Source organism: Mesocricetus auratus, unplaced genomic scaffold (genome assembly GCF_017639785.1).
Source record: "Mesocricetus auratus isolate SY011 unplaced genomic scaffold, BCM_Maur_2.0 Super-Scaffold_100676, whole genome shotgun sequence".
NCBI classification, from domain to species: Eukaryota; Metazoa; Chordata; class Mammalia; order Rodentia; family Cricetidae; genus Mesocricetus; species Mesocricetus auratus.
In genome coordinates this window covers 103,765,214-103,779,570 of record NW_024429266.1, presented here as the reverse complement: position 1 = coordinate 103,779,570, position 14,357 = coordinate 103,765,214, and the positions used below count along the sequence as shown (strand labels likewise).

At 57.9% G+C, this 14,357-nt stretch overlaps 2 protein-coding genes across 2 annotated transcripts; one reads left to right on the top strand and one right to left on the bottom strand.

Annotated features, from left to right (window-relative positions):
* Nucleotides 1-62: 62 nt before the first annotated feature.
* On the bottom strand, nt 63-9,310 carry Mfsd12 (major facilitator superfamily domain containing 12). Its single transcript, XM_013123027.3, has 10 exons — nt 8,992-9,310; nt 6,977-7,187; nt 6,077-6,215; nt 5,814-5,999; nt 5,337-5,429; nt 5,161-5,253; nt 4,621-4,791; nt 4,449-4,543; nt 2,909-3,045; nt 63-2,792 (listed from the first exon to the last, which is right to left on the bottom strand). The coding sequence occupies exons 1-10, from the start codon at nt 9,281-9,283 to the stop codon at nt 2,770-2,772; spliced, it is 1,440 nt and encodes a 479-aa protein (XP_012978481.1). The 5' UTR covers nt 9,284-9,310; the 3' UTR covers nt 63-2,769.
* On the top strand, nt 621-2,491 carry CUNH19orf71 (chromosome unknown C19orf71 homolog). The gene is made up of 4 exons (XM_005083256.4): nt 621-705; nt 1,626-1,864; nt 1,935-2,060; nt 2,302-2,491. The coding sequence occupies exons 1-4, from the start codon at nt 623-625 to the stop codon at nt 2,472-2,474; spliced, it is 621 nt and encodes a 206-aa protein (XP_005083313.1). The 5' UTR covers nt 621-622; the 3' UTR covers nt 2,475-2,491.
* Nucleotides 9,311-14,357: the final 5,047 nt, after the last annotated feature.

Here is a 14,357-nt window from a genome sequence, read left to right as displayed (position 1 = left end):
GTCCCCAGATGCAGGCACTGCCTCTGCCCAGTGGACTGTGCACCAAGAACTCTTGAGTTTGGTCGTGTTGACGTTTGTTTATTGTAGTAAAATACACAAAACATACAATGTACTATCAATGTACTGCTGGACTCAGTTATGGAAGTCAGTTATATAACAATCACCCCTAACTCAAGAACATTCTAGGTCCAAAGAGGCAGGCCCCAACCACAGCTCCCGCAAATCCATTTCCTGTCCTGGAGCCCACACTATGTGGCCATTGTCTCTGGGTCTCATGCCCTCAGGGTCCCCGGAGTACACCCATCACCAGCAGGGTCCCACCGGCTCACGCCGCCCTGCTGAGCACGGTTCCGTCCTCTGGGTGTCCAGCGTGGGGTGAGGGCAGGCTGTCGCCACCTTGGCACAAGGAGGGCATGGCTTGGCAGTGGGACGGGAAGAGCTGAGGGACATTTGGATGTCCCCATGTAGGGAGCTGGCAGGAGCCCCAGGCCCACACTAGGACGTGTGTGGGAGTCATGGGGACTGTGGCTGCCCACTTCCCTGTTGCCGGGACACCTTTGTCCCTGTCAACAATGGTCCTAGGGCCTTGGTCATCTGAGCCTCTGGGAGCACAGAGGCAGACATGGAAAACCTGAGGCGGGAGGCGGCCCGGCCCTATGTCCCCTCGGGCACCCTGGAACGCTACTTCCCTGCCCCTCTACACAGGTGGGTCCCTGCATCCGGCGCCCCCCTCTGCCTGAGCACCAGCTTCCCTCCCCCCAACCTCAGTCAGGGTGGCTGCGCCACAGACACCAGGAGGCTGGGATTCAGGCATATGCACACCCCCACTCCCAAGAAGGGAAGCCCCCAGCCTCAGATCACCCAGCTTGGAAGCTACCAGGCTCAACAATGGAACTCCCTCCACCTCCCCGTGGTATGTGTGACAGGTCTGTGCGTGTGAGCAGCGTGGTGGGGAGATTGAGGTCTCATGTAGCACAGGCTGGCCTCAGCCTCACCATGTAGCCAAGGATGACCTTGAGCTTGTGGCCTTCCTGCCCTTTCTCCACGACTTCGGGAATGTGCCATCGCGCTGCACAGGATATTTCTGTGTGGTCAAAACTATTCTAAATTCACAATGATCTTCCTGCCTTGGCATGCTGAGCGAGGGAATGTGCCACCCAGGAAGAAAATCCCATTTCGCAGGCCTGTTCATACCCCAGCCTTTTGTGGAGCTGGTGACAGTCCCAACTGTAGGCCACAACCTCTTCTCCACTGCATTTCCTTAACCCTGTCACTGCCGGGCCTCGGCAAGCGCCCCTGCCACCCTGCTCTGGGCACCATCTATGGGAAGCATGAGCCGGGCTAAGTCCCCTCCAGTCCCCAGAAGCCAGGCTCATGCCTGCCATACAAGTACTTGGGAGGCTGAGTCAGGGGGATTGCTGCCAGGTCCACACTGACAATGAGCGCTGCCTCAGAAACAAGCAGGGCCATCCTCGGCTACATGAGATAGCGCTGCAGGCGGGCAAGTGCACGGAGACGCTGGGCAGAGGCAGAGTGACCATCGCCCCGCAGACACCCTAGAGAGTCCGCGAGACGGGCTGGGGCAGCAGGGCGTCCGCCCGCGTTCAGTCCCTGTCCTCCCCCAGCAATGACTACCTGTCCATGGAGGGCGCCCGCTGGGCACCAGCCATCCAGCAAGCCGTGCGCTGGAAGTTCGCACCCATGGGACGGGACGCAGCTGGCCAGGTGTGGTACACCGGCCTGACCAACTCGGAACCACGCGAGGCCTGGTACATGCTGCCCAGCGCGCTCGACAGCCCGTACCGCGAGGCCCACGCGCGCTGGCACGGCTGCTTCAAGAGTCGCCAGCGCAGCCTGCCGACCGGTGAGTGTGGCGCCCCCGGCCGTGCGCACCAGCGGGTCCCACTCTGACGGGAGCCCTCGCCTCCCCACAGCCTACACGCAGCACCTGCGGGAGACGGCCTTTTGGGACCCCACGCTGCCCGCGCAGTACCTCAGCCCCGGCACGCGCTGGGGGTGCGTGCCCTGGAGGGACAGGCACATCCGCGGCAAGGAGTTCGGTGAGCTTCGGGGTGAGGGGGGGAGTCGGGGCGCAGGTGCAGCAGAGGCAGGAGGATATCCGCGAGTCCCGGGGGCAGCCTGGGCTACACGGTGTCAAACTTGAAGAGGCCCTGTGTCATACAACAGGGGAAGGGAAAAAACTGCAGCCTGGCGGCAGGTGGAGGGGGCGGCTGAGTGGGGACGAGGCCAGCATACAGAGGGTCCCTCGGCGTCAGCCTCTGAGCCACTCCCTGTCCCCAGCGGTCAACAGGAACCAGTTCGGGGCAGAGCTGCCTTGGCGGTCCGACTACGTGCCCTACCTGTCGCCGCCGCAGCGGCCGCGCTACACCTCGCAGGACTTCAGGCACCTGGGTGGCGATCGCCCCTGCCCGGCCACGGGCCAGCCACCCCCGGCCTTCACGCCCTCGCTCTGATAAAGCCCTGCTGCCAACCCGAGCCTCCGCGTCCCCGTCGGCCGGCGACCGTCCCCACGCACACAGCCCGGGGCGTCTGTCCTTAGCCTCCGCGGCCGCGCTTTATTCCCCACCCCCCGGCCCCCGGTCCCCGCGGGCTGACCCAGGTCGCAGCCTCCGTCCCTGCTCCGGGGCCCGCCCACCCACGGGGCCCGCACACCCGCACACCGTGCCCTCCGGCCCCGAGCAGGTGGGGGCAGGGGGACCAGGGTGGGTGTCTGTCTGGTCCTTCCTCGCGTTGCCCCGGGGAGCCGGGTCAGGGCCGGTCTCTGGGGTCCCCTGAAAATGAGAAGTAGGGTGGCGTTGGGAAGGGCGGGTCCTGGGTCGCACCCCACCCCACCCCAGCCTGGAGCCCGTCCCCAACACCCAAGCTGCAGCAATGGAGGCAGACTCACGGGTACGGGCGCGAATGCGAATGGGCCAGACGAGGAGGCTGCACAGAGCGAGGGCCGCGGCCACACCCACGCCGCCGGTCACCGTCACCATCACCCAGTGGTAGAAGCCCACACAGGCCCTACAGCACAGCTCGGAGCTAGGGGACAGAAGGCGCTCTGATGCTGCTCTGCAGCAGCCCTCCCTCTCAAGTCCAGGGGACCCTGGGCCTACACAGACCACACAGACACACACACAGACAGACACACACACACACAGAGACACACACACACAGACACAAACACACAGACACAAACACACACAGACACAGAGACACAAACACACACATACACAGACACACACACACACAGAGACACACACACAGAGACAAACACACACACAGACACAAACACACAGACACACACACTCACACAGACACAGACACACAGACATACACACTCACACAGACACAAACACACACATACACACACACAGACAGACAGACAGACACACACACAGACACACACACACAGAGACACAAACACACAGACACAAACACACACAGACACAGAGACACAAACACACACAGGTACACACTCAGACACACACAAACACACAGACACAAACACACACACACACAGACACAAACACACAGACACACACACTGACACAGACAGACACACACACAGACAGACACACACACAGAGACACACACACAGACACACACACACTCACACAGACACACACACAGACACAGGTACACACACAGACACACACACTCACACAGACACACACACACAACACACAGACACAAACACACACATACACACACAGAGACACGAACACACAGACACAAACACACACACACACAGACACACACACACAGACACACACACAGACACACACACACACAGACACACACAGGCACACACACAAGCAAACAGACACACACACACAGACACACACACAAGCAAACAGACACACACACACAGACACACACACACAAACACACAGACACAAACACACACAGAGACACAAACACACAGACACACACACACAGACACACACACTAAGACACACACAGACACACACACAGACACACACACACAAGCAAACATACACACACAGGCACACACACACAGACACACACAGACACACACACAGGCACACACACAGACACACACACACAGACACACACACAGGCACACACACAGACACACACACAGCTCCCGGCAGCCGTGGCCCTCAGCCGTGTACCATACTCCTGAACAGCTCAGGCTCTCAGAAACCCTCCGTGCCCCGGCCCGACCTTGAACCCCTGAAACTGCACCTCCCTTGCCCGCACGCAGCCCACTCCTGCGTCAGCCCTGAGCGGCACAGCTGCCATTGTCCCCGGCCAGTAGGGCGGCTGGGTGGCTCAGGAAGCCCACTGTGAGGGGCCCAGGCGGCTCAGGGTGCTGCAGCCCGGCCCTTCCCGCCCAGCTCGGGAGAACCCGGCGCTCGTTGACTGAACAAGCGTGGAAGAAAGGGTGTGCCTTTTCCAGTCTGAGGAAGGGGACTCACGGGCAGGGATGCAGGCTCTGCACAGCCATGACTGCCAGTCCGTTGGCCACCTTGTCCGAGAAGCTCATAGCACCATACACGAAGGCTCCACTGTGCTGAGGACACACACGGGTCAGCGCCCAGGCCCAGGATCCCCGCCACAGCCTGCAGAGGCTCCTCCCGCCAGCCCTACCGTGTGTGGGCCGATGAGGTCAGCCGTCATGGCCAGGGAGGTGACGAGGATGGTGGCGCAGCCCGCACCCAGTAGCACAGCTGCCCCGTACACGGCCACGCCCAGCTTATCCACCAGGGCCACCCAGGCTGCGAAGGCCAGGATCACCAGCAGCCCGGCGAAGTAGGTCATCTAGGAAGAGACACGGCCTCCATCAGGCCTGCACGGCTGGGCACTGCCGGCCCTCTGGTCCTCAGCCCGGGGAAAGGCCCACCAAAGTGCGTCCTGTTCCACACCCAAGACGGGCATCGGTGCTTCAAGCCCAGGGCAGACGTTACTAGTCAACCTTCCGTTTGCTAACCAGTTTTCCATTCCACATGCGGGTGGGCAGTCCTGACCACAGCCAACCAGGCTGCAACAGCCTGGAAGGTTCCAGAGCTGCGGCCTGAGGCTGCCCAGAAGCCTGGATTGTGGGATTCAGGCCGCGGTCTGACTCCCGGGGTGTGGGTCCGCCCCGGGGTGTCCTCACCCCGCCCACCGCCAGCAGCACCCGCCACTCACATTCCTCCCTATGCGCCTGTTGACCGGCTTCATGAGGAAGGAGGAGAAGAATCCGCTCAAGTACATCACCAGGGGGATGGTGGCGATGAACTTCTGTGGAGGGAGAGGCGCAGAGGTCCAGCGGCGCCTCCCAGGTGGGGCCGCCCATCTCCACCCCGGCCGCCACCCTACCGCACCTTGGGTAGGCTGAGAGAGTAGGTCAGGTACATGGCAATGTAGGTCTGAGACAGGTTCACAATGAGCCTCGTGGTCATGTACAGCACGCCCACCTGCGGGCGGATCAGCAGGGGGACAAGCCAGGGGTCAGTGGGAGACCCAGTGCACCCCACAGCCAGGGATTTGGAGAACAAGCTGAGGGCTTCCACAGTGGGCACTGACTCATTACAGCTGACTGCCCAGAAGCCCAGGGGGAAGAAATCCGTGATTAGTAATGCCTGCCCTGGGTATAAAATACAAGGTTGATTAGTAATGCCTGCCCTGGGTATAAAATACAAGGTTGATTAGTAATGCCTGCCCTGGGTATAAAATACAAGGTTGATTAGTAATGCCTGCCCTGGGTATAAAATACAAGGTTGATTAGTAATGCCTGCCGTGGGCATGGGCTGTGACATCCACTAGTAACGTCCCCTCTGGTGGCTCTGGTGTCTTCTCACCTGATAGAAAGCTGGCTCCCGAAGCCAGTGTTTCCAGAGCAGCAGTGGCCTGGCCGTGGGGGCCACCAGGGGGCTCTGCTCATCAGGTTCCGTCCCCCGGGGCCAGGGCCGCCGCCCCTCCTTGGTACCCAAGTGGAAGAGCAGGGAGAACACGGCTCCCACGCCTACCACCATCAGGGCCAGGTTCTGAAAAGGACAGCAGGGGTCAGCCGTGGCTCCCACGGGCTTGGGGACCCTGGGGTGACCACGCAGCCCCAACTTACTCGAAACACCGACACATCCTGGACGCCCAGCTGGTCGCCCACGCTGACGTCCTGCCCAGCGTGCGAGGAGCCCTGCAGATGCAGCAGCAGCCAGGCGGCGCCGTACACCGTGATGTTGGCCACCACAGTGAACGCGTACCTGCGGGGGAGGGGCCGCCCCAGCACAAGCGGGGTCCACAGAAACCGTGTCTGGTACACAGCAAGTGCTCAATAAATGCCTCTGCCTACCAGAGATGCAGAGCACCATCTCCTAACTTTCCAAGCTGCTGGGGATGGTCACCACGCCCCCAGCGTCCCACACCGCCAGTGTCCTGAAGGACGGGCCACAGACCCCCTAAAGAATTAAGGGCTCCGAGGGGACAGTCAGGCCCTTGATGCTCTGGGGCTCCTTTGGGGGGCGTGTCCCCAGAGGGCCTGGCCTAATCGGGTGACCTGAGGACATTGGCCTTAGGTCACAGACCATTCTGCCAGCCTCAGAGAGCCATCAAGCCAATGCCTCAAATTCTATAGCCATGCTCCAGGCTGGTGCACATCTGCCATCCTAGCTACTCTGGATCACAAGTTCAAGGTCAGCCTGACAACTTAGTAAGAAACTCAAATTTTTTATTTAAAAAAAAAAATGAGTCAGGTGGTGGCACACACCTTTAGTCCCAGCATGCAAGAGGCAGAGGCAGGCAGATCTCTTGAATTTGAGGCCAGCCTGGTCTACAGAGCAAGTTCCAGGCTACACAGAGAAACCCTGTCTCGAAAAACAAAAAAAAAAGGAAAAGAATGTGAAGTCAAGAGGACACTGTGTTCCTCTGTGGCTCACTTGGCGCTCAGCTGTTACACAGCTGTAGCTGACAGATACACGATTTCCCAAGGAACCTAGCGAGACGACCATCCCTAACCCCGGAGTACCTGAGGGCTGTGAGCTCCACCTTCTCATGGTCACTGGTCACCAGCTCTGGGATGAGACTCAGGTGGGCGATCTGAGTGGCGGCCCAGCCAAACTGGAAGATGACGATGAAGGGTCCATAATAGAGCAAGGCAGCCCACTCGGGGGTGGTCTCCCCGCAGCCGAGGCACGGGCTGAAGATGAATGGGAAGGACAGCAGGACACAGACGGTGCCTAGGACGGCAGAGGGGACATGTGGAGACGTTAGGGGGCAAGAGAGGCAGGCAAACCAAACAGACGGGCCCCGGCCTCCCCTCTCCGCTCACATGGAAAACTGGGGAACACAGCAAGAGCCAGGGATCTCCCTGATGCAGTGAGGGGCCTGTGACTAGAGCGGAGAAAGGGCAGGAGGAGCCTGCCACTGCCCAGAACACACTGGGCACCCCATCCGGCTCCATGCCCTCAGAAAAGGACGCTCTAAGGAATGCAAGATCCTCCCCTTGCTACCCATCCCGACCAGGTCCTGCCCCTGCTCCAGCCGCAACACGGGGCCTCCTGTGCTGGACCCAGGCCCCAGCTGCCCCCTCACACCCACCACTGTCGGCCCTGCGGGGTCTGCAGACCCGGGGTGGTCACACCTACACCCAGGGACTCCTGCTCTCCAACCAGACCACAGGCTCCCTGGGGCTGGCACACATGCCCCAAGTCCCAGGTGGGTTAATAACAGGGGTCTCTCTACAGTCCACAGAGAGACATCATCAGTCTGTCTGGAGGAGCGAAAAGGTATCACATAGCCTAGGCTGGCCTTGAACCCCTGATCCTCCTGTCTCAGCCTCCAGAGTGCTGGGATTAAAGGGGTGCACCACCAGAAATGACTCTTGAGCCTCGTTCTCTGCCTGGCACTGGGTTTCCAACTTCCCCTTCCTACCCGGAGATGACCTCACCACCCCACATGTCTTGGATTGAGAAATGAAACCAACCCTCGGGAGGGGACCAGGGCAGATTCCTAGGGGCTGCCCCAGGGGGGCTGTGTGGCCTCTGGACTCTCCCCCATGACCACACCACACCCTGCTCTCTCAGGGGCCTGGTTAACCATTGGCCCAGCCAGGGTTGGGCTGGTCAGCTGCAGGGGGGAGCTTGGCCTCTCAAGCTAAGAGTTCTGGGACCCAAAGCGGGAGAAAGCTCAGGTTTAAGGAGCTCATCTGCCAGGCGCGGTGGTGCGCACTGTACTGTTACTGAGTCTGAGGCCAGCCTGAGCTGCAGAGGGAGCTCAGGCCAGCCAGAGAGTGGAGGCATCGAGAAGCGGTTAGCTTTGGGAGCTTGGGGGTGTCCACCTGCCTCACCCGGTTGGGCGCCTCTCCAGTCTGCCCCAATGTGATGGGGTCCTGGGGACCCCAGGCACGGGCTCAGGTAAACATGAGCCCTTGTGAGTATTTCTTTTCTCTTTTGGAAACCAGAGTAGCCATCCCCCTGCCTCAGCTTCTGAATACCATGGGAGGTGGCCAGGCTGTGCCTTGAGAGCCCACACCAGGCTACCACCGCCTTCCTCTTCTTGCCCTGGAATCTTTTTGGGTCTACAGCCTAGAACAATCCTGAGAAACTAGAAAATCCAGCCTCCTGGCAGGAGCGGCTTCTGTCTCACAAAAGTGTCGCCAAGGGGCAGGGCTGTGGCTCCACGACCACCACCCCAGGGGCAGGGCTGGAGCCTTCGGGACGGCTGGCCGGGATGGTAGGGATGGACACACCAAAGTAACGGCAGAGGGGACCGCAGGCTGGGCCACCCCGGACGGGACACGAGGGGTGAAGGGCAGGCGGCTGCGGGATGGACGGGAGGCGGGGAGGCAGGGGGAGGAGGTTAGACCCCGGACAGCCCTGGAAGAAAGGAGCGCGGCCAGGATGACAGTCTGGGAGAGCCGAACCCGGGACAGTGAGAGGGAGACAGCGAGGCGACAGTCTGGGTGGGAGCGGGAGTCCCGAGGAGACACCGGGGTCCCGGGGTGACAGCGGGGCGGGGCCGGGGCGGAGGGGGACGGCTCACCCGCCAGGTGCCAGGCCTTGCGGGGCCCGCAGCGCGCGCAGGCGGCGCGGTCGGCCTCGTAGCCCACGAGCGGCGTGCAGAGCCCGTCGGCCGCCTGGCCGAGCAGCAGCAGCAGCCCGGCGCCGCGCGAGCTGTAGCCGCGCACCGAGTGCAGGAACAGCAGCAGGTAGGTGAACCACATGCCGGCGCACAGGTCGTTCAGGAAGTGGCCGACCGCGAAGCTCAGCCGCGCGGCGAGGGACAGCGTCCGCGGCGGACCCGGGCCCGCGTCGCCCGGCGGCGGCGGCGACATCGCGACCGCAGACCCCGCGCACCGCACAGCCGCCCCGCCGCGAGCCTCGGCGGCCGCCGCTCCCCGAAGCCGCCCCCGACGAGGCGGAGCCGCGGAGCGACGGCCGCGCTCGCCAATCGGGGACGCGCGCCTCGGCAGGTCGCCCAATCAGCACGCGGGGGCGTGGCCTCGGAGCCGCAGTCCCGCGGCCCTAACGCCGCACTGTGTGTGTCCAGCTTTCTTCACCGCAGTTTCTCCTTTTCTCTTCTCTTCTCTTTCTCTTATTCTCTTTTCTTTTCTCTTCCCTTCTTTTCTTCTCTTTGTGTTTTTATTTATTTCTTTTTTTTTTTTTGGTTTTTCGAGACAGGGTTTCTCTGTGGCTTTGGAGGCTGTCCTGGAACTCACTCTGTAGACCAGGCTGGTCTCGAACTCACAGAGATCCGCCTGCCTCTGCCTTCCGAGTGCTGGGATTAAAGGCGTGCGCCACCAACGCCCGGCAGTGTTTTTATTTATTTGACTAAAAAATATTTTGTTTCTTTTTCTAGCACAGGGTCTCCCGTAGCCCAGGCTGGCCTTGACATCCCTGTGTAATAGACGGTGCCTTTGCTCTCCGTACCTCCTGCTTCCCTCCACCTCCAGAGCGCTGGGAGTAACCAAACTCATCCTTTCAAACTGAAAATTTTTTGTTTTGAGACACGGTCTCGTGTAGCCCAGGCTAGCCCCAAACTCATCGTGCAGCTGAGGATGGTGCCTCCCTTCCTGGTCGTGGGGCGTGTACCCCCACGCTGGACTTTTCCTATCTTTCTGTTTTGAGACAGGGTCCCATTACTTGCCCAGGCTAGCCCTGAAGTTCCTGTACAACCTAGGCTGGCCTTCAGCTCTCAGTCCTCCAACCTCAGCCTCATGGTTGAGGGATTTCAGGCCTAGCTTCGGGAACAGAGCTTGCGCCCTGTCGTCCGTCCGCCACCCGCCCACGCCTCGGGCCCCAGCCAGTTTGCAACTGGAAGCCGGGGCTCGGAGAACACAGCTGGGTGATCCCATAACCCTCCAGAGATACAGTGAGGCGCGCGTACTAATTAATTATTAATTACAGGTAATAGTTGGGCGGAACACTGTAACACGGGCTCGGCTTTAACGAGGGCTGCTGGTGCCAGGCGCCCCACGTGGCAGATGCCAGGGTTTCACTCCTACTTACTGGGCGGTTCTGAGAAGCACTCTAAGAAAAGGGAAGCCAGGCCTCTGGTGACTCAGGGACAGGTGCTGCACACTCCCACACCCTTCAGGCCCAGACCACGGGTCAGTGGGACAAGTGTCTTCCGCCGCCTCCTCGGGACATTTTATTCCTTTTTTTCCTTTCCCCAGGCTGGCCTCAAGCTCGCCCTCTCCTCAGGCTGGAAACCAGGCTTTCCACTCCACACACTGAACTGCCCAACACGTTTATTTTAAGTGAACGGCCTGGACCTCAGCTCCCGAGGCTGGGATGATGTGAGCCTTCCTTCAGGGCATTTAGAGACATACACCCTGGTTCTGAACCCCTAAGTCCCAAACGAGACTGCTCCCTCCTTTGCCCAAGAGCCTCTGTGCTCCCAACAATATATGTCAAAAGTGATCACTATTTTAATCCCAGCACTCGGGAGTCAGAGGCAGTCGGATCTCTGAGTTTGGGGCCAGCCTGGTCTACAGAGCGAGTTCCAAGACACCACGAGGGCTACACAGAGAAAACCTGTCTCAAATAAACAGATATATAAAGACTTCCATTCCAGTTCTACAGAAGTGGAGGGGCTGTTCCAGGCTCCTCTGGACCTGGCCTGGGTTGGACAGCAGATTACAGGCAGCGCCTCAGCTCCTGCCCTGAGGGGATTAAAAGATAGACAGGGAGAGATAAAGACGCATAGCTAGCAATAGGAGTGACTCTTTTCACTCCACAGGCCAGCCTCTCACAGAGAACGTCTGCCTCAGGCTGGTATGTAATTCTCAGCTCTTACCCAGACTTCACAGATAATGGCAGCTGAGGCTCGTCCAGGTCACTGACTGAAGGCCAGGAACCTGGGTATAGACCACAGGACTGACAACGCTGAGTGACTGTAACTACTGATACCTGGGTTTAATTTCTATTCCTGTCTTTTCATTAACCAAGTCCTCAGACATCCTCTATTTACTGACAAGGTTTCCTGTGGTAACCTGGGTTGGCCTCCCTGGAACTTCTGACCTCCAGAACGCTGGGGTGAAGGCTCAGCCACCACGTCCCATTTATTTAGATGCTGGAGACAGAACTTGGCTTAAGCTGGGACAACTGTCGCTACTGAGCCATGGCCCAGCCTCAGGATGGCCTGTTACTCCCTTCATACCCAAGACAGACCTTGAACCCCTGCCCCTCCTGCCCCTCCTGCCCCTCCATCGAGTGTGGGGCAGCAGGCCTGGGCCAGCGCACTCAGCCCCAGCAGCGTCCTGGAGCTGACTCAGCAGCAATGAGGTGTCTCTGGGTTTCTTGGCATTTTGAATTCAGCTCAGATCTCCCTGCCCCAACTCTCTATCCCACCTCCCCTGAGCCTCCCTGGTTGGAGAAGTCATCAGGAAACTGGTGACTTCAACCAGGGACAGGTTGAAAGCTGAGTGTCACAGTGAGGATGTTTGAGAGCAGGGCCTTCCGGGTCAGACAGGATCAAAGCTGGACTACCCCCAGGATGTGGGATCTCTCCATCCAGGAGATAAAGAGCCCAGCAGAGGGGATGGGTTCCACTTAAATTCTTCATGAATGGGAAGGCTTTGGAATTGGGCAAAGGTCAAAAAAAAAAAGTTAACAGGAAGGTTAACAGGAAGGACTCATTGCCTGGACCCTCGGGGTGGGGCACATGGGCTGGGAGTCCAAACAGATCCTGATGGCCTTTGATGTCCTTCCAGCGTCCAGCAGCCCTGAACGCCAAGCCCACGCTTCCATCCATCCGCTGGATATCAGATGTCCTGGGGGGGCAGCTTTGATACACTGGGGGCCAGATCTGCTGACCAGTGGGGAGGGGGGATTTCCGAGTCTGTGTATAAGGTTCTGAGATCTGAGTGTGACTGGATCAGGTGTCAGGGCCACCAGCAGGCCTCAGTTTCCTTTGATGTTCCACAAGGAAGAGAGCAGCCTCGTGGGACAAAGAGTGCTGGGGGCTTGGTATGGCAAAATGTGTCTTTAAATTTTAACTTCATTTATTTAGTTTTCTTTTTGGTTTTTCAAAGACAGGGTTTCTCTGTAGCTTTGGACCCTGTCCTAGAACTCACCCTATAGATCAGGGTGGCCTCGAACTCAGAGATCCACCTGCTTCTACGTCCCGAGTGCTGGGATTAAAGGCATGTGCCACCATGGCTTTTTTGAGACAGGGTTTCCCTATGTAGCCCTGGCTGTCTTGAAACTCACTCTGTAGACCAGGCTGGACTCGAACTCAGAGATCTCGAACTCAGAGATCTGCCTGCTTCTACCTCCTAAGTGCTGTGACTGGTGTAGCCCTCTTCCAAGTTTTTTTTTAATATTTTATTTATTTATTGTGTATATAGTCTTCTGTCTGCATGCCAGCGGAGGGAACCAGATCTCATTCAAGGTGGTTGTGAGCCACCATGTGGTCACCGGGAATTGAACTCAGGACCTCTGGAAGAACAGTCAGTGCTCTTAACCTCTGAGCCATCTCTCCAGCCCCCTCTTCCAAGGTTTTTTTTTTTGTTGTTGTTGTTGTTTTGTTTTGTTTTTTTTTTGTTGTTGTTGTTTTGTTTTTTCGAGACAGGGTTTCTCTGTATTGTTTTGGTGGCTGTCCTGGAACTCTCTCTGTAGACCAGGCTGGCCTCGAACTCACAGAGATCCGCCTGCCTCTGCCTCCCAAGTGCGCGTGCGCCACCAACGCCCGGCCCTCTTCCAAGTTTTAAGAAACCGTTATTTGTTTGGTTTGATAAACTAGTAGGACTGGAACCTCCGCTTGCAAAGAGAATGTCCCACCGCTGAGCTCTGTCTCCAGACCTCACGTTAAGTTTACCGGGAGGGTGGGGCAGGAGGAGGCAAGTTCAGAGGCGCCCAGGCTGTCAGATGTTCAGGGTTACATGGGTTACATGGGTTACATGGGTTACATGTCAGGGTTACATGGGTTGGTCAGACAAAGATGGTCACTCAAGAACGACTTTTAGACTCTCTGGCATCAGGGAGAAACAGTTTCTGTGAATTGAACATCGAACCTCTGTTCAGAAACATATTTGTTGGTTGTGCACAAAGCTTTGGGGACAACAAGTCCCTGATGCCAAGGCGCCTTTGATCTATGTGTTCTCTGTAGGAGACCCTCACCACCCCACAGGCTTTAGTCATTATGCACCGTGTGCAGTACCCAATAATTCAAGGCCTCCAAGTGTGCCTGGATGGCTGTGAGATCACAGTCATGCAACAGACGGAAAACCTCCTAAGAAAACAACTCTAGAAATCACAGAAAAATGCCAGGTGGTGCTGGCGCACGCCTTTAATCCCAGCACTCGGGAGGCAGAGGCAGGCGGATCTCTGTGAGTTCGAGGCCATCCTGATCTATAGGGTGAGTTCCAGGACAGGCTCCAAAGGTACATGGAAAAACCCTATCTCGAAAAACAAAACCAAAAATATTATAGAAAACAATCACAGTTATCTATCATGATTTCTTCAAAGTCTAGGTACCTTCAACAAACACTAATACATTTAACTGTTACCCTATACAGTGAGAAACAACTGTAACATTCTAATGTTTACCTTAGATACAATGTCTACTAGATTCCTACTACACTGGGTAATTTAGTGAGACCCTGAACCAAAAATTTTTTTTTTTTTTTTTGGTTTTTCGAGACAGGGTTTCTCTGTATTGTTTTGGAGGCTGTCCTGGAACTCACTCGGTAGACCAGGCTTGGTCTCGAACTCACAGAGATCCACCTGCCTCTGCCTCCCGAGTGCTGGGATTAAAGGCATGCGCCACCACCGCCCGGCCTGAACCAAAATTTTTAGAAAAAGAGCGGGGTCAGGGTCCAGTGGAGAGTGGAGTACACCAGTTAATTCCAGCACCCTAGGAGAGGCAGGTGGATTTCAATGAGTTCCAGGACAACCAGGTCTACA